At 35.6% G+C, this 18,689-nt stretch overlaps 1 protein-coding gene across 6 annotated transcripts in view; it reads left to right on the top strand.

Moving 5' to 3' along the window:
* Positions 1-17,867, top strand: part of Prrg1 (proline rich and Gla domain 1) — a 128,915-nt gene extending 111,048 nt beyond the window's left edge. For all 6 annotated transcript variants that reach the window (XM_021153770.1, XM_021153771.2, XM_029473594.1 and 3 more), the window contains one exon: positions 14,276-17,867. In XM_021153770.1, coding sequence (XP_021009429.1) covers positions 14,276-14,761 — 486 coding nt within the window. In that variant the 3' untranslated portion in view covers positions 14,762-17,867. The remainder of the gene's footprint in view (positions 1-14,275) is intronic.
* Positions 17,868-18,689: the final 822 nt, after the last annotated feature.

The raw sequence follows: 18,689 nt of genomic DNA, 5'->3' as shown, positions 1-18,689 counted from the left end.
AGAGCACATACCATTCCCAGTTAGCACACACACACACACACACATACACACACATACACACACACACACACACACACCTACCTGCCTCATGCTTATGGATCAGAATACAGTAAGATATACTCTAAGCTCCTATACCAGAGCTCTGTCTGCTTGCCTGCTGCCATGCTGTTACAATCATGGACTCACCCTTGGAAACTGTAAGCCCATAATAAACTATTTTCTATAAGTTCCCTTGGTTATGGTATCTTAGCATACTAATAGAGAAGTGACTAAGACAATAAATGTGATGATCCTTTAAAAATACTTTATTAAATTTATTCTTTGACAATTTTAGGCATATATAAAGTAACTTATCATCACCCTCGCTCTCTCATGTCCCTGTCATTGACACTCTCTTATATCCCTCCCATTCCTTTTACCCATTCCCTCCCTGCAAGTCCATTTTCCAGATTCTTAGCCCTTTTTTCACATTCGTATACAGTGTTAATTATCATTATGACAGTTTTGAGCAAATGACAGTTTTGAACAATGTATGTTTAATTGATTTGCATCTCCACACTTCATCTGATACCGCTATTTCCCTTGTAGCCCTCACCTCAGTCTCTTTTCTTCTTTCATGTTCTATACATCCTTTAGCCCACCTCTTTCATCATTACTTACTATTACTCTCTCTTGTTCTTTTTTCTGCGTGTGTGTGTGTGTTTGTGTTTTGTTTGTTGCTTTACTTACCCTTAGACCTATTTATATGTATACATGTATACATTAAAAGGCTACCATCTGCATATGAGATAAATTATGTAAGTTTTTTTTTTTTTTAGTATGCCTCATCTTGCACTTTCCCGATCCATTTATTTTCCTGCAAATTTCATGATTTCATTTTTTTTTCTTTATAGCTGAATACTATTTTTATTTATACTATATTTTCACTATCCATTCACCTATCCATTCACATCTTGGCTGGTTCAACAGTTTTTGTTATCAGTGTTTACTTTATGTGTATGGGTATCTTGGCTGCATATATCTATCTTTGTACCATGTATACATGGTACCAAAGAAAGCAAGACGAAGGTATGGGATACTCTGAAACTGGTATTATGGGTGTTTGTAAGCTACTGTAATGTTGGGTACTGGGGATTAAACCTGAGTTCATTAAAAGAGCAGTAGTGTCCTTAACTGCTGAGCCATCCGTCCAGTCATATTAATCAAGTTTCTATAAAGTGTTCTTTCTCCTTTGCCACCCCCAGTCTAACTTGTTCTCCTTACTGTCTTTCATTAGCTGATTGAGAACCTCTATCTAGACTTTTCAATTCTGTGACCAAATACTTGAATTTCAAATACAATTTCAAGGACAAGTAATTTGTTTTGGCTTTCATTTTTAGCTGGCTTCACAACTCGGCCTGGGGTAAGGCAGAATGTCATAGTAGAAGGGCATGGTAGCTATTTGCCTATATATGGCTGCATGGAGGGCAGAGAGAGAAGAATCTAGTAAACAAGCTAAATTTTTCCAGGAAATACCATTAGTAACATATTTCTCACAACTAGGCTTGACCACCTACCTTTTATCAATTCTCAATAATATCATATTTTGAATAAGTGACAAAGGATTAGGAGAGAGCCCTTAGGATCCAACCACTTTCTAGAACCAGGTCTCTACTATATACTGAGCATGTTTCATATTCATATTTATGTTTTGCATCTCCATATGCAAATGTCAATACACTGCTCTCTCCTACACATGAGAAACAATCATTTTTTTTTTTTATTCTAAAACTCAGTTCATTGTGAATGCTTCTTGTTTCTGTGTTTTAGAGGAACATTTTGCTGTTGTGGTCTTTTACTCATAGATTGCTGGGTGAAAGTCTCACTTTAGCTACTTGTCTTCAATAATCTTACGTGATTTCTTTAAGTCTCTGCCTCTGTTTTCCTCTATGTAAGATAAGGATAACAAAGGAATTAATCCCTTTGCATTGTGAAGGTTATATATGTAAATCATCTAGTACATAAGACACTGTACTTGATACATCAATCACCATGACAGCCACTGTCATTTTATATCTAGTTCTAGATTTTTTTTTCTGGTACTTAAGCTTTAGGGAATGGAATACACCTTGCATATTTTGCCACTGGAGGTCTCTCTTGTATTATAAGTAATAATAGCACTGTGCATTTAAAAGGGGAAATTCTTAGCTATTGTTTTGTCAGAAAGCTAGATGGCATCCTTGTACTTCTTGAATAGAAGAAGAACAAAAAGTTGTAGTGTTAAACCTGGTCTCCAGGGTATTTGGACTAAAACAAGCAAGATGGTTGGGAAGTAAGTGAGCAAAAGGGACCACATTAAAGCTAATAATATCAGCCAGGCACTGTTGTAGCACACCTTTAATCCCAGTGCTCTGGATACAGAGGCAGGCTGATGTCTGAGTTCCAGGACAGCCAAGGATACACAGAGAAATCCTGTCTCAAAAAGCAAGGGGAAAAATGTTTACTAACATCACCATAAGTAAAGCTACTTATAGTTTACTGTGAGCTTTGGCATAGAGGTTTTCAAGCTATTCTGTAGTATGAGTCACCAAAAAGCTTTGGAAATACCACCTAGGTCTCTATCAAACTAAATGTCTTAGCTGCTGGGCTAAGGCATTGGTTGTCATACATTAAAAACTGGTGCACAATATTATTCAGAGTGGTCTGTGGCATAGCATTAGCCATCTAGCCTCACAGCTCTTTTGTAATGCAAATTCTAAAGCCCCATTTTCCTTAAATGGAATCTACATCTTAACAAGTTATTTTGTAATGAGTATGCACCTTGTGTTTGTGAAGTTTTCTTTATAATCCTGATTGTTACCATGGATACACCTTAAGAAAACTTAAGATGCTGAAAAATAGCATTGCTCAAATGATTTATGCAGTCATGGCCTCATGCATACACTGTACCAATCACTTAAAATATGCTGTAATTCAGTAATAACTGAAGTAGGAAATATCCTAGAAAACTAGAAAATTTCTGCTTTATACTTACGAAATATATATATATATGTATATATATGTATATATATATATATCATAAATTTTGGTGTATATATATATGTATATATATAATATGCACACTTTTAATTATTCTGTTTTATAAACATTTTGGCAACTTGTTTGTTTTATCATAAACATGAGCTGGAAAAATATAGCCTAGAAGGCAAATCCGGCCAATCTGTTCTTGTCAATAAATTTCAAAAGAACAGCGTATGGCCATTTGTTAACATATTGTGCACCACTGTGTTTCTACAGCAAAGTTAAAGTCAATAGGTAAGACAGAGACATTATGTCCTACAGAGCCTAAAGCACTAACTATATTAATGGGCAATGTTTGCTGATACAGACTTTGTGAAGGTTTATCTTTTACTTTATTTTATTGTTATTATTATTATTATTATTTTGCATATTCACCTGAAGACACTCTTTTCTGGCTGAGAAAACAGTCTTCAACCTAAATTCTTCAAATGAGAAGCTTCATTTCCCTGCTCACCATGATAGAATACACATTATAAAAGACTAGAAATAAATGCTTTGTCACTTTTCATATCCTTTCTCACCATGCTAGAGTTTTATTCTTAAGAAACAGATATCGTGTGTTTGAATAACTCACGATATTTTTTCAATTTTTTATTAGATATTTTCTTCATTTACATTTCAAATGCTATCCCGAAAGTCCCCTATACCCTCCCGCCCTCCCCCCACCCTGTTCCCCTACCCAACCACTCCCACTTCTTGGCCCTGGCATTCCCCTGTACTGAGGCATATAAAGTTTGCAAGACCAAGGGGCCTCTTTTCCCAATAATGGCCGACTAGGCCATCTTCTGCTACTTATGCAGCTAGAGACACGAGCTCTGGGAGTACTAATTAGTTGATATTGTTTTTCTTCCTATAGGGTTGCAGACCCCTTCAGCTCCTTGGATACTTTCTGTAGCTCCTCCATTAGGAGCCCTGTGTTCCATCCACTTCTGTATTGTGTAGTGAATGAGTATTGGCCTTTATGAATATCTGTTCATTGCATGCATGCCAATGTCCCCAAAGGCCAGAAGAGGATGCCAGGTCCTATGGAACTGCAATTACAAACAGTTGTCAGGTGTCATGAGGGTGTTGTGAACCTAACCCCAAGTCCTGTGTAAGATCAGCAAGTGCTTTAACTGGTCTGGTGAGCCTTTTTTTTTTTTTTACCCCTTTATGATACTATTTTATAGTAACATGTAATAGTTACTGGTACTGCCAAATAATTCTCAATTTCTCAACTATTTTTATGACTCTGATGTGCTCACATTTATTTGCTCAGTGATTTCTATAACATAGGTAGTATCTGGCAGAAAAAAAGCAATGTACTCAATGTATTTAGCCTAGAATGATACAACTGAATTTCTGGTCTCCAGCCCTTTAGAAATATGGTAGACACTTGGCTACTTACCTGTATGAGTTACTTTCCCATGGAAATGACAATAAATATCAGACAGAAATAAATAATTTAAAATAGGAAAATTTATTTTGGCTTATGGTTTCAGATTTCAGTTTATCACGGCAAGAAATAACTTTGTTAGAAGAGCTCAGTGTGGGCACTATAGTGGAGGCTTTTCAGAACACAACACACCAAGAAACACAGATTGAAGTCAGAGAAAAGGACCTGATATAAGCTTCAAAGGCCCATCTCTAAAGACTAATGAATCCCAGTTAGGCCCCACTTCCTGAAATGTTCCACAGTGTTTCAAGCAAAACATTGGCTGGTATATTACTTACTTTCTTCTTACTGCAACATAACAAGCTTTGCCTAGTGGCACACACCTTTGATCCCATCACTCAGAAGCTAGATGTAGGCATCTGAGGCCAGCCTTGTCTAGAGAGTGATTTCCAGGATAACCAGAACAACATAGTGAAACACTGTCTCAAAAACAACACTAACTTCAAAAAATAAATAAATAAATAAATAAATACAAGAAAAAAGTTAAGGAAGGGTTTATTTTGGTGAAAGTATGAGGTAACTTAACACATTGCCTCCACAGTCATAAAGCAGAGAGTCATAAAGAATGCTTAGCCTGATTTTATCCTTTCTTCTTTTTATTCAGTCCTAGATCCAAACCCATGAAACAATATCTTCCACATTCAGGGTGATTCTTTCCACTCCAGTGAAACATCCTGAAAAGGGACCTTACAGGCATACCCAAAGTTTGTGTCCCCTAGGTAATTATAAATTCAGTTAAGTTAACAACCGAAATTGACTACCACAGGAGCTAGAGTTGGCTTAGTGGTTAAAAACTCTTGTTTCTCTTGTAGAGGGCTTGGATTTGGTTTTCAGTCCTAACATGGTAGTTCACAACCTTCATAGATAAAGTTTCAGTGGTTCTAACACCCTCTTTGACCTTTGTGGCAACAGGCATATATGTGGTACACTATATGACTACAGGCAAAGTATATATATATGCACACACACACACATATATATATGTTACATATACATATAAATATATATATAGTATGGTATAGTGTAATATAGTATAATATATACACTCATTTTTAGCTAACTATTCCATTTCTACCCATTGTACCTAACACATCACTTTAAACCATAATATCCCACTCCTGACTCTCAAAGTCTTATAGCCAACTTGCTATACAAAATTCCAATTTCAGAAGTTCTCATAGCATTAACAGTTTAAACATTGCTCAAAAGTCCCACCTAGCAGTTTAATCAAAGTTCAAAACAATCTCTGAACCTGGGAAAATATTTCCCAAGGTAGCCATTTTGGAGCAGAGAACCCCTTTAGTAGCATTCCCAGTTTCTGGCTTGCTCTTTCCAAGTAAATTTGCATTTTTCAGATGGGTTTTTCTATTATCCTTGGCTGGCCTAGAAATCAGTATATAGATCAGGCTGGTCTGCATTCCAAATGCTAATATCAAGGAGTGCAAATACACCTGGATCATTTGCATTTTATAAATTGTCAAATTCCTATTGTTCCAGGGCTGACCAATGGAGTTTCTCTTTAGCTGCTTTCTTTACACCCTATGTCTGCAACTCATTTTAAAGTTCACATAACTTGTTTATATTCTGATTTGTCCCTTTCTTTACCAAAGTGGATATTTCTCTGCTCTCTGTTTTACTGGAAATCTGAATAAGAGCAGTGAGCAATAACTATGTCACAGTTTGGATGTCATTTTCTCTTGAAATTTCTTCTACTAAATAACTTAGTCCATTACTTTTGCATTCAGCCTCACACAAATTTTCAGAAAACTGCTCAAATGGCCGGACTGTGTAATGTAAGTAGCCAGAACCCATCTTCCCAATGGCATCCTTGTTCCCCTCTGGAACCTATGTACTGAGCCTCCCCTGTCCTTACTTATTATCTTATTTTGGTGTGTAATTTTGTAGACTTTAGATCCATGGTCCATTCATTTCTGCTTATAATATGGTAGGTAAGGTTTATCTATCTAGCCTACAACTACAAATTCTTCCACATTCTTGCCATAATTTTTTTCCACATAAACTTAACACATGGACAGATTTATGACTGCAATTGGCCTATTTCTTGGTACCAGTTCTCAGTATTAGTTACTGTCTTATTGCTGCTATCAAATATCTGACAAAAAGAAACTTAAGGAAGAAATGGTTTAGTCAACCGTACAATGTATGTGGGGAAGGCATAATGGTCACAGTAATTCTATCTCTAGTGACAGGAAAATTAGGAAGCTGATCTTATTGCATCTATAGCCAAGAAAAAGGGAAAGATATTCATTCAATGATGGTACCCAGGTGACTTTCTTCGTCTTCTTCTTTTTTTTAAATTCAGTCTAGAACTCTCACCAGTGGAATAGTACTTTCAAAAATCAGAGTAGGCCTCTCATCCATAATTAAAACTCCCTGAAGACTAAACCACCCACCAAAGAGTACACATGGAGGGACCCACGCCTCTAGCTGCATATGTAGCAGAGGATGGCCTTGTTGGTCATCAATGGGAGGAGAGGCCCATGGTCCTGTGTAGGCTCTATGCCCAGTGTAGGGGAATGCCAGGGCCAGAAAGCTAGAGTGTGTGAGTTGGTGAGCAGAGAGAGGGGGGGAGGGGGAATAGGGGGTTTTCAGAGTGGAAACCAGAAAAGGGGATAACATTTGAAATGTAAATAATGAAAATATCTAATAAAATAAAGAAATTAATTGATTAACACACTTTCCTGAAAATACCCTCAGACCACAAAAGCTAAGCAACAAATATTCAAAATATTAGCCATTAGGAAATAGTTCAGATTTAAACTATAACCATTTTATTCCTTCCTTGCTAAGTCAACAGTGATTTTGAAGCAGTGGCAATATGTCAAGTTCCAAGAAATAAATCACAATAAGTATCACCATAAGTCTACATTAAGCATGAGAACCATGTCCCTTCAAGATACTTGCTTTTTTGATTAATTTGTCCTGCTTCTGTGATAACTGTGCATGAAGTAAATGTTAACAACTGAGCCATCCTCAGCAGTTCAAACTGACTGCAAAATCACCCACTTCTCTGCCTCCCCAAATGGGTTCTGAGATAATCAAATAAATAAATTATGAACAATTAAGGGGGCTGTAGAGATGGCTCAGCTGTTAACAGCCCTTGCTGCTCTTCCAAAGGACCTGAGTTTGGATCCCAGCGCCTATGTCAAACAGTTGAACTGCCTGTAACTCCATCTCCATGGATTCCAACATAATTTCTGGCCTCCACACATGGGAAAACATTCACACATACATTATTTTAACTCTTAAAATACAGTTCTATGTGGAGCAAGTGGAACTGTGTCACCAGACAAAAACTGGGAAGTTTGAGTGGTTTCAGAAACCCCAGTAAATTCTCATATCTGAAAACAGTAGGCATTGATTTCATCTATTCCAAACCCAGTTCCTGTCCTGGACCACAATACCCCATATGAGGATCCTGACCACTAGTCACAGAGTTCTCCATGCTAATAAGGTATCTAGATGGGCTAGCCCAAGGGTTTAGCCAATAAGCTTCCCTTCCCGGACATTCCTTCCAGTAAAAGGTATTTAATCTCTGGTCCACCCAGAGTCAGTTTTATGCTCCATTTTTCATTACCATTAAACAGTTTGGACAAATAAAGACTGTCTCATCAAGAACCACCATGGGGGGTAAGCATTCTTCATACAAAGCCATGCTACCTAAGTCTCCCACAAAGGGCCCCTCTGCCCTCTGGACATAGACACTCTGGGTGTCTGGGAGTTAGGGAAGCCTTCCTTCAGCCCAAGCCTGTGTCATTTCTCACCAAGGCTTGGACACCCATCTTAGGCTATGTTTCATCACCACCACACACCAATTGTTGTGATCATAAAAAGAGAAAGAGCTATTAAGATATGTTCTGGCAGGTTGTGAGGGAAGGCGGTGCCTCAGAGGTCCCATGCCAAGGCATCCGTTCCCTCTGAGAGACCAGCCACATGAAGGTATAGTATACAATAGCATTTATTCAGGTCATGGGGAGGGCAGTTAAGAGAATAGTAGAGGCAGAAAAAGGCAGAGAGAAGGAGAGAGTAGAGAAGTAGAGGCTGGCCATAGCCACGTGGAGAGAGGGGGGAAGGGAATGGGGAGAGAGGGGAATCAAAGGGGTAAGAGGCAAGAGAGAGGCAAGAAAGCAAGAGAGGCAGAAGGAGGCAAGCAGCCCCTTTATAGTGAGCCAGTCCTATCTGGCTGTTGCCAGGTAACTGGGGAGGAGCATACCTGGCTGCTGCCAGGCAACTCTTGGGGTGGAGTCCAGACAGAATACCAACACCAATGGCAGTGAGGATGGAATGTAGCCTAGCACATCTGTGTTTAGTCTGCCCCAGCTGCATTCACACACTGCAACATTGAGGTGGAATGAGGATCCACAGTTCTACTCTTTCCAGTTATTTGTAGAGCTGTTAAGGTCTTGCTTTGATCATTCAGATCCTATTCATCAGGGACAGTAAGTAAATTCAAATAGAAAATCACACATTTATAGAAAGTCAAATATTCTTTTAGAGAATCATTAACTTAGTAAATTCTGTTTTATAATTTCCCTTCCACAATAAAATGCTTGCCCCATAGTCCTCTTCTCTCTTGCAGAGTTTTCTAACCTTTCTGATTGGTTTATAATATATTTCTCATTTGGATAATTTTAGCTTATTCTAAAATTATGAATTTCCCTTGCTTGGGTCGTAGTTCAATGAGGTAGTGCTTGCTTACTATGTGCAAGGCCCTGGGTTCAGTCTCCAGCAATGCAAAACAAAACAAAACAAAACAAACAAATCAGGAAAATATATTCCCTTTAGTAACTCTTTCTTCCTCTGAACTGCTTGTCTCAAGGACAAAATAATTCCATGTCTCAAAGAAATAATTTGTCAGTACCTTTATATTTTGATCATTTTGCATTAACTGAAAATACTTTTTGTGTAAAATATTCAGTCTTGCTTTTAATTATACATTAAACATAAAAGAACCATTCAGTTTTTCAGGAGATGGCCAGATTGGTTTAGAATACATGTTATGGCAGATTGCCTTTTAATTTGCTCTGGTCCAGGCCTCATGGTTGAAATTCCAGCTGAAATTTACAAGTATATTATTATGTATTTACTCTAGGCCTTTATTCCTCACTTGAAAGGCTGGTTTGATAATATAGTATTGGTTATGGAAGAATTTTACAAAATTAAAAAAAGTAAAAGGGTTTAACAAATCTACTTTTTTTTAAAAGGCCCTTCCTTTTTGTTCCCTCAAAATAACTTTGATTGTTTTTAGCCACTAGATTTTTAAGCTCCTATCATATCAGAGAAACAAAATAATGCATGGATTATGCAAGCTCTGTATGTAAAAATAACTCATTTTCTTTCTCTTTTCTTTCTTGCTTGATTACTTTCTAGTCATGTGTATTTTCTTTTACTTGCATATCTATGCCCCATGTGTGGGTCTTGTACTCCTGGAGGCTGGAAAAGGGAGTTGAATTCTCCTGGAACTGAAGTTACAGATGGTTATAAGCCACCATGTGGATACTTGGAACTGAACCCAGACCTGTTACAAGAGTAACAAGTGCTCTTAACTAAGCTGTCTCTACAGTTCCTTTTCATGCACATTGATAATGCTTAACTATTACAAATTGATCTGGATCATGTTTTAAAAACACACATTTTATTATTTTTATCTAAGGTGACATCTAATTTCTTGAAAGCATATTTGCATATTTGTGTTCATTGTTAAGATAAAATGGAAACAGGATGTCATGACCTAAGGGACTAGAAAGGTGATACAATTTCATGTGAAGATAAAGGAAAACTTAGTCTGAATAGACTCAAAATATTTCTAAAGGATATATACCCCAGATATTAATAATGATGATTTATGTCTTTGTGATGAAATTGCCACTGATTTGTTTCTCTTCTAGCTTTCTGCATTAATAACACTTCATATAATTAAATTCTGTATTCCAAATGTCATTATATATATTGAAAATTACCAGTTGTAAAATTAGTCATTGTATAAAATGTATAGAGTATTAAAAGCATGTTTGTTTGTGTGTTTGTTTAAAAGAAACTGTATGAGAACACAGCTTTCCTAGCATGTGAGAGATCCTTGAGGGCCCACCCTAGCACCACAACCCCAGACTTTATATACAGGTTTCATGAGTTTTAGTTTGCGACTTATACTGTTAGTAGAAGTGAAGTAAGAATCATTTGCTTATATTACAATTGTTTTATCATCCTAAAATAAGTAAATAAATGCTACTTCTGGCTACATGGGGCATTTTTTTTTCTTCTTTCATTCCTCCTCCTCCTCCTCTTCACCTTTTTTTTTTTAAAAAAAGAGAAGTTGTTTATCTCACTATGCCTAGCTAGAATTTTTTAACCTTGCTGATTCTTTCCTAATTTTCTATTACTTATTTTTGTTTTATGTGTCCTTAAAGTCTTTTCTCTTTTGAGAACTACTTGTGTGCAGTACCCAAGGAGGTCAGTAGAAGGTGATAGATCTCCTGGAATTAGAGTTTTGGACTATGGTGATATGTTATGGATTGCTGGGAATTAAATTCAGGTCATCTGGAGAAGAGCATGTGCTCTTAACTGCTGAGCCATTCCTATTAGCCTCTTCCTGAATCTTAAACTGTTTTAGACTCATCCATTTTATTTTATGTGATGAATGTTTTTCCTGTGAGTGTGTTTGTGTGTGTTCCGTATGTATGCCTGATTCCCTCAGTGTTCAAAAAAAGGTGTCAGAAACCCTGAAACTAGAGTCAGAGTTGGTTTTGAACCACTTTATGAGTACCAGGAACCAAGAACAGGTCCTCTGTAAGAGCAACAAATGCTCTGAACCACCGAGCTGTCTTTCCAGTCTCCTTGCTGATTTTTAAACTGAAATTAATTATGAGTATTTACATATCATTTAGCAAATAATATAAAATTTTATAGGTCATCCAAGTTAATCTTAGAATCACAGAAGTTTGCAGTAATCATGCCCCTTAGAGAGGATATCATTTTGAATCATTGTAATGTCCACAAGTACATTAAATGCTGTATGGGTATAAGATTGTAAACATCCCATTTTAGGGTCTAGAATCTTTCTTTAGAAGATTTGGAATTTTATGTAAAGGCTTATAAATCTGTAGTATATCTGCTTTTAAAATCCCAAATGTGAGTCATATTGGAAACTGAATATGTCATAATTTTAAAAATAGTCTTGTTTTGGATATGAAGTATCCCTCATAGGCTCATATGTTGAACTCTTGGTCCCCAGCTGGTAGAATCAATCATAAAGACATGACTAAGAGACAGTAAGATAACTCAGTGGATAAAAGTACTTGGTGCCAAGCCTCATGATGCGAATTCAATCCCTAGGGATCACATGATAAGGAGAAAATTGACTCTTAAACATTGTCCTCTGATTTTATACACATGCTATACCATGGGTACATACACACCATAGAAAATAAACTTTTAAAAGAAGTGATTATATTATCAGTCTTCTGACTTAATCAATACAATAATTTACTTGGTGAATTCATATTAATGGAAGGTGGTGGAAATTTTAGGAGGCAGAACTCCATAGAAGGGCTCTCAGGCAGGTATATTGTTGGGTGCTCTGTTTTATACTAAGGGGTATTCCTCAATCCCTGTTTGCTTCTTCGTACCATAAAGTGTACCTATAGCACCATACCTGTCATTATGAATTTGCCTCAGTGCAAGTACAGAGACAACAGAGGCAGGGACAATAGACTGAAGACTGTGTAACCAAAATCCAATAAAACAAAACAAAACAAAAGAAAATACCAAAATTCTTCCTTCTTTTAAATTCTTTTTCTTTGAAAAACTTCTCGATGATAACACAAAAGTGACTAACACAAAAAAGGAAGAAAATAATAACAAGGGAGAATGTGAATGGCACTGAAGGGTTCCCTGAATCAAGATATAGATTAAGTTAGTCATTTGGAAGCAAAGGCTTAAGTAGACATATCATTTATTATAATCATTACTATTGAGAGTTTATATACCGGAAATATAGCTAGATGTGCTGTATGTGCTATCTGATTTACTTTTAAAACAATTTCTAGTAAAGATAAAATAATTTCAGTCCAGTGTGAACTACCAGTCCTGATAGCTGTTTGGGTAATCACAGTGTCCAATGATAATGGTATTTCAGTTCATAAGAATTCTGGAGTTAAGTCAAATAGCATGACTTATATAAAGATACTTTTATAGACTTGAGGCCCCAGGGAAGGGGGAGGTATGGTGGTGAGGGCACTATCTCAGAGGCAAGTGGGAGGAGGAATGGGATGAGGAACTGTGAGAGGGGAGACTGGATTTGGGAGCAATGGCTGGAATGTAAAGAAATAAAATAATTAAAAAAAAGAAAAAAAAACAATTTCTATTGTCCCACTATACAGGTAAAGAAATTAAGGCTCAAGAAGAAATGTGATACCTTATAATTACATGAAGTTTCCTTTGCATCTTCTAAATAGTTTCCAACAAACATGAAAAGTTTTAAATTCCCAATATTTTTTCATTTGGAATTTAAAGTCTATGTTCTAGTGTACAGTGACAGAATTTCTACACTACCCTAATGCTTCTTGTGGGAAGACTATGTATTTTATTTATAGGTAACATCTGTATATAAAGCAGTAGAGTTGATAAAAGGGGTGAGGGAGGAATGTATGTTGGGCCCCCCCAAACAAAACTATTAGGAATCAAGGTATATATGTGCTAAATGTTTGGTACTAAAAGCCTATAATAGCCTTAACCAGCAGATAATATCAATTATGATGGGGCTTACATAAGAATCTCAGATTTGGATATGGAGAGTGACAGTTCATAACCACATGTCTTATGTGCTTATACTTACTTGCATCTCTATATTGCAAGTACTCTAAAACATACCCAGTCCTTTGGCTTATATTTTTAAAGGTAAATGAATTGATATTACCTTTAAAAGAGAATAACTCAGCTCTTAATTGTCTTTCTGCTTTGTATATACATATGTGTGTGTAGATGTTCTTTGTGTGATAAGGATTCAACTCAGGTTCTCGTGCTTGCATAGCAAGCACTTATCTACTGAAACATCTCCCTACTCCTTTAATTTTCACTCTAAAACACAACAGCTAGACTACGATTCTCTCCTGAGGGTAAAACTCTTTTATACTCTTAAAATGTCACAGCTATGAAAGTGTAAATAACTAACTCTAAATCTTAAAGAGCTTTGAGTTATGACTATTGTAGGCAGCATCCAGAATGAACATGATGATCTATGGGTAATTCCGACTAATAATGGTTTCACTTACAATTTTTCAACTTTACAGGGGTGTAGAAATGATATGCATTTAGTAGATACTGTATTTCAGCTTTTGAATTTTGAGCTTTTCCTTATCTAGCAGTAAATCACTGTTTGTGGATACTGTTCAGTAAATCACTCTTTGTGGATACTTGTGAGTACCAACAAATGAACTGCAGCCCATTGCTCTCTCTCAGTCAGCCATAGAACCACAAGAGACTTGAAACTTCAGCGTACTGAGCCATAAGCTATGATGGTTGATAGTTAGGTTCATTAAATATAGCAAATTAGTATTGTTTTTATCTGATAAACAGTTTCTAATGATGGACTTCTCAATTATTTACTGGTATGGAAAATAAGGCTCTCACTTAACCTAACACATCTGATTCTGTTTTTTTTTTTTTTTTTGTCAATATATGAACACAAGTATTTGTTCATACTTATCCATGTTTTGACCATACTGATTTTTTTACCTTTTTTTTTTTTTTTTGTATTTATAGAAGGAGTTTTGGAGCACCTACACAAATGCACAACAAGGAGAAACCAACAGAGGAAGTGACTGGTTTCAATTTTATCTTACTTTTCCATTAATCTTTGGCCTCTTCATTATTCTCCTTGTCATCTTCTTAATCTGGAGATGCTTTCTAAGAAACAAAACTCGGAGACAGACAGTGACTGAAAGCCACATTCCTTTCCCTCAGCAACTTAACATCATCACTCCACCTCCTCCACCAGATGAAGTCTTTGATAGCAGTGCATTGTCTCCAGGGTTTTTGGAATATGTTGTTGGGCGTTCAGATTCGGTTTCCACTCGCCTTTCCAACTGTGATCCCCCACCGACCTATGAGGAAGCCACTGGCCAGGTGAACCTGAGAAGGAGTGAAACAGAACCTCCTTTAGAACCACCACCAGAATATGAGGACATAGTCAACTCCAGTTCAGCTAGTGCCATTGCTATGGTGCCTGTGGTCACCACCATCAAATGAAGCTGCAAAACTTTTTTTTTTTTTTTTTTACTTTAATCATTTCTAAATTACTAATGGAAAAACTTTCTAGCACTTTAATACTACGTAAATGTGCATTGACTTATTTTATTACTCTTAGAGCACAGCACTTCACATTTACTGGTTTGATTTATCTTTGGTTTTGTCTCTTACTATAAAATCATTATCTGTGTTAGTTTTTACAAGAGGAAACATGAAGGAAAGACACTGTCGGTGGCAGTCTTTATGTACTGTAAGGAATACACATGTATGCATATAACCAAATGTGTACCATCCAATTTGTGTACAACTAACTTCTACCACATCACCCATAAAGAGAGCATTACTCACAAAAATTGAAAAGGCAGGGGTCATAAGACAGTGTATGTGATAGACAGCAACATGCATGTTTTCTAATTAAAGATATCAGTTAACTACCTATTTCTTCTTTCATGAAAGGAAAAAATATGCATGGATTCATCCTCAATTTTAGAAACATCTCAAACAGAGAGACAGAGAAAGAGCATGTAGCATTTAGTATATGTACTTGATTGTAGTATATAACAAGGAAACCATTGATCATTAGTGTCATTTTGCTTATTTTGTACTAGAGTTTTCCTTCTTGGCTGATTACCAAACACTGATCCATTAAAATTTTCTTAGCATCTTTGGATGTTTCATGCCACTCGTATTAATATCTTGCTTGCAAGTATTTCTAGGTAATGAAATAGTGTTTGTGTTAATGACAGGGGGTAGGTACTGACTACTCCATTCCTCATCATGTGGTTGGTAATAATTTTTTTCCACTAATTTTTTTTCTCATTGCTACTATAGACTCCCCATATACTCAAGAATTTAGCCAAAATCAAATTCAGATCATTTTTTAATGTTTTGCACGGGTTAAAATCTTATTCCCAAAATTATTAGTACACAGTTTTCATTTAGTTATAAACTGTGACTTTTGTGTTAATGTTCTGTTGATAGAAGATTTTTAGAATATCTGCTATAGTAAATGTAAACTAAGGCTAGTGTAGTTCCACATAGATCTCATTATGTTGCCTTTTATATTCTATCTTTTTTTTTTTTTTTAGCTTCAGTAGTTTTACATCTTTTTCTTGGAGGATAGGGAGTAGATTATAAATGAATTGCCAAAATAAACTATTTCAGAAAGTATAGAAAAAGGTCAAATGAGATGGCATGTATACAAATAATTTTGTGGTATGAAGAACTGTTTAACTGTAAGATCTTAATGTTATTATTGTGCTTATTTACATTTCTTCCTGTTTCCCTAGAATTCTATCAGAGCTTTTACATAATGAGAAATGTAACAGGCTGCTCCATAGTTAATATTTTCCTAAGTTGAGTGTATGGACTATTACTTACCTTCACACATTATCTGGACTGTACAAAAGCTGTGCCAATTTAAGTACATTTACCAGTGCTGTATTGGATGAAGAAATGCTGGAATTTACACTAAAGTACATGAAGTAGTTAATAGGTATGATAGGTGAAAAGGTATTTGTATCTTGATAATGGTCTCCACATGACAATATTGCTTTAAATATTTTTCCTTACTATATGATAATTGTCTGTTTCTAATTAAATCTGAAGTTAGAGATGTTTGATCCAGTGTACAAGAGAAGTTATTGGTTGTTTATAACTGAAAATTAAGGCTGTTTGTGTGTGTGTGTGTGTGTGTGTGTCACACTAATATTAGCCATTAGATGAGACCAACAATTTTCAAATTGTGGCCCATAAATCCTAGGAGTTACCTGACAGTCTTCCATGAAATCTGTGAAATCAAAATATTTTCATCCTATCTGAAGACATTATTTGTCTCTTTATTCTAGTTCTCTCAAAACAGAGTTAAACAATGGAAAAAATACAGTTATCACACACCTTTTAAGAATACAATATAGCTATTTTCATAAAAATATCATTTGTATTGGCATATTTTTTTAATTTTTAGCTGAATTAGTCTTTAATTTTTTCACTTCATTTCTAACATGTTAAATATTGATAGATAAAAATCTCAAAAAATAAAAGTTCTTTGGAATCTAGATTCCCCCAAGAGTTTAAGGAGGGATCCAGAAATCCAAATTTTAAGAACTACAGGATTGGACAAAAGAGCAAGGCATCCTGTCACTAAGTTAGGTTTTTGTTCTTGTAAAGTTACTGTATATTTTGACGTCTCAGTATTGGATTTACCACTTTCTGGATGAAGTAGAACAATGAATGATGGTTCTTGAAATAGAAGCTAAAGAAATTGATTAGTAATGACATCTGTTTAGATTGTTGGTCAGAGAAAACACTATTTCATAGTAATTAATAGCTGTACTAACCATAAATTTTATGGCAGCTTTTCTATAAGAAAAGTATAATCAAAATACTACTTCATGAACTTTTATTTTACACTTTTTGTTGTGTTTGAGTACAGTTTAGGTTTCATACTTTTAAAATTCCCTTTGCTACCCCTTCTGGTTTTATAAACTGAGTTTCTTAACATTTATTATAATTAAGGGGCTTATCTGGAATAATATATATTTTTATGCTTTGCATTTCCTATCTGATTGATACTGCATTTGCCTTTGATCATTTTTAATGAAGATTTATTTTTGCAGAATATACTTAATATCTTTCTAAGCAGTAAGTAAATGGAATTAAACAATTTATATTTAAATAAAAAGATCTGCCCTAGGTTCCTACAATAGAATGATTTTCAAACCTCTACGTACATTGCTTGTATCTGGAATCCTTGAACTGGCACTTTTTGCTTTCCTGCACTAAATGTCACAATAAATTAAATGTTTTAAATAATAAATATAATGATTGCTTCTTTTCCTATTGACTAATAAAAAAAGGAAGCTGTTAATGTTTTGATTGCTAATGATAACATCTTCAAGATTGATAATCTGATCCAGTAACTACAGAGGTAGCTTTAACTTAGTTCTGTGTAAATAGCATGTATTTTATTACAATACTTCACATTTTCAAATACTTGGTTTACATTAAATTATGGTATTTAACTTTTTATGTTTATACTAAATACAATTTTCTTATGTTTCTGTGTTTTTGGTATGCTAAATAAAGCTATTTTTAAACCCAACAGCTTGTTTTTTCTTATATATTAATATGATTAGATGGTAAAAACACTGAATAAACTCTTAATAATTATATTCTTTTAATTAGGTAAAACTATTGTATTTTCTTATGAATTTGTAGGCTATCACTGTACAGAAATCAGAAATAATCTAGTGAAAACCTCAGTTTTCTCAGCATTAAAAACTTTCTATACTACTTTTTAATTACTTAAAGAAGTGAAAACATCTGCCTCATGTAAGATCCTTGCTATTATGTATTTTGTTAACTCGTGATAACAGTGAGTGACTTCTACAGATATTTTTTTTCTTTATAAACACAAGTACATAATGTTTATTTGAAATACCAATTTACTACAAGTCTACCCTTTACTGTGGCCCTTCCTTCTTTAAGACAATTTAAAAATCTACCACGCAGGTAGATGCCACTGCTGTATGATGGTGGGAACACCAGCTTTCTGCTAAAACACCAACATCTACGGTAGGAAGCAGGGAGGCAGCAGTGCCAGGAATCACAGCCTGAGTGTTAGTGCTAACCACAGCCAAGCCTGTAAGAGGGAGAGGAAAGGAAGCTGTCCTCAGCCACTGGACTGGGCCATACCCAGAGCCACAGCAAGGCTTTTCCTCAGCCCTGGGAATGGTGAGCTTCTGGACCTGGTGGACTGCTTCTCCTTTAAACAAAAAGAGCTGAGGGACTCACATTTTCCAAATTCAAAATCAATGGAAAAGAAAAACTGTGTCATGCTTTTATTAAAATCTGTCATAAAAGGGAATGCACACAACAAACTTTTGCCTAAATACAACACGAGGCTAGACTGGCTATGAAGGGCAAA

This window comes from Mus caroli, chromosome X (assembly GCF_900094665.2).
Source record: "Mus caroli chromosome X, CAROLI_EIJ_v1.1, whole genome shotgun sequence".
In the NCBI taxonomy this organism is placed as follows: domain Eukaryota; kingdom Metazoa; phylum Chordata; class Mammalia; order Rodentia; family Muridae; genus Mus; species Mus caroli.
The sequence above is the reverse complement of the archived record's forward strand: the minus strand, read 5'-3'. Positions and strand labels throughout refer to the sequence as shown.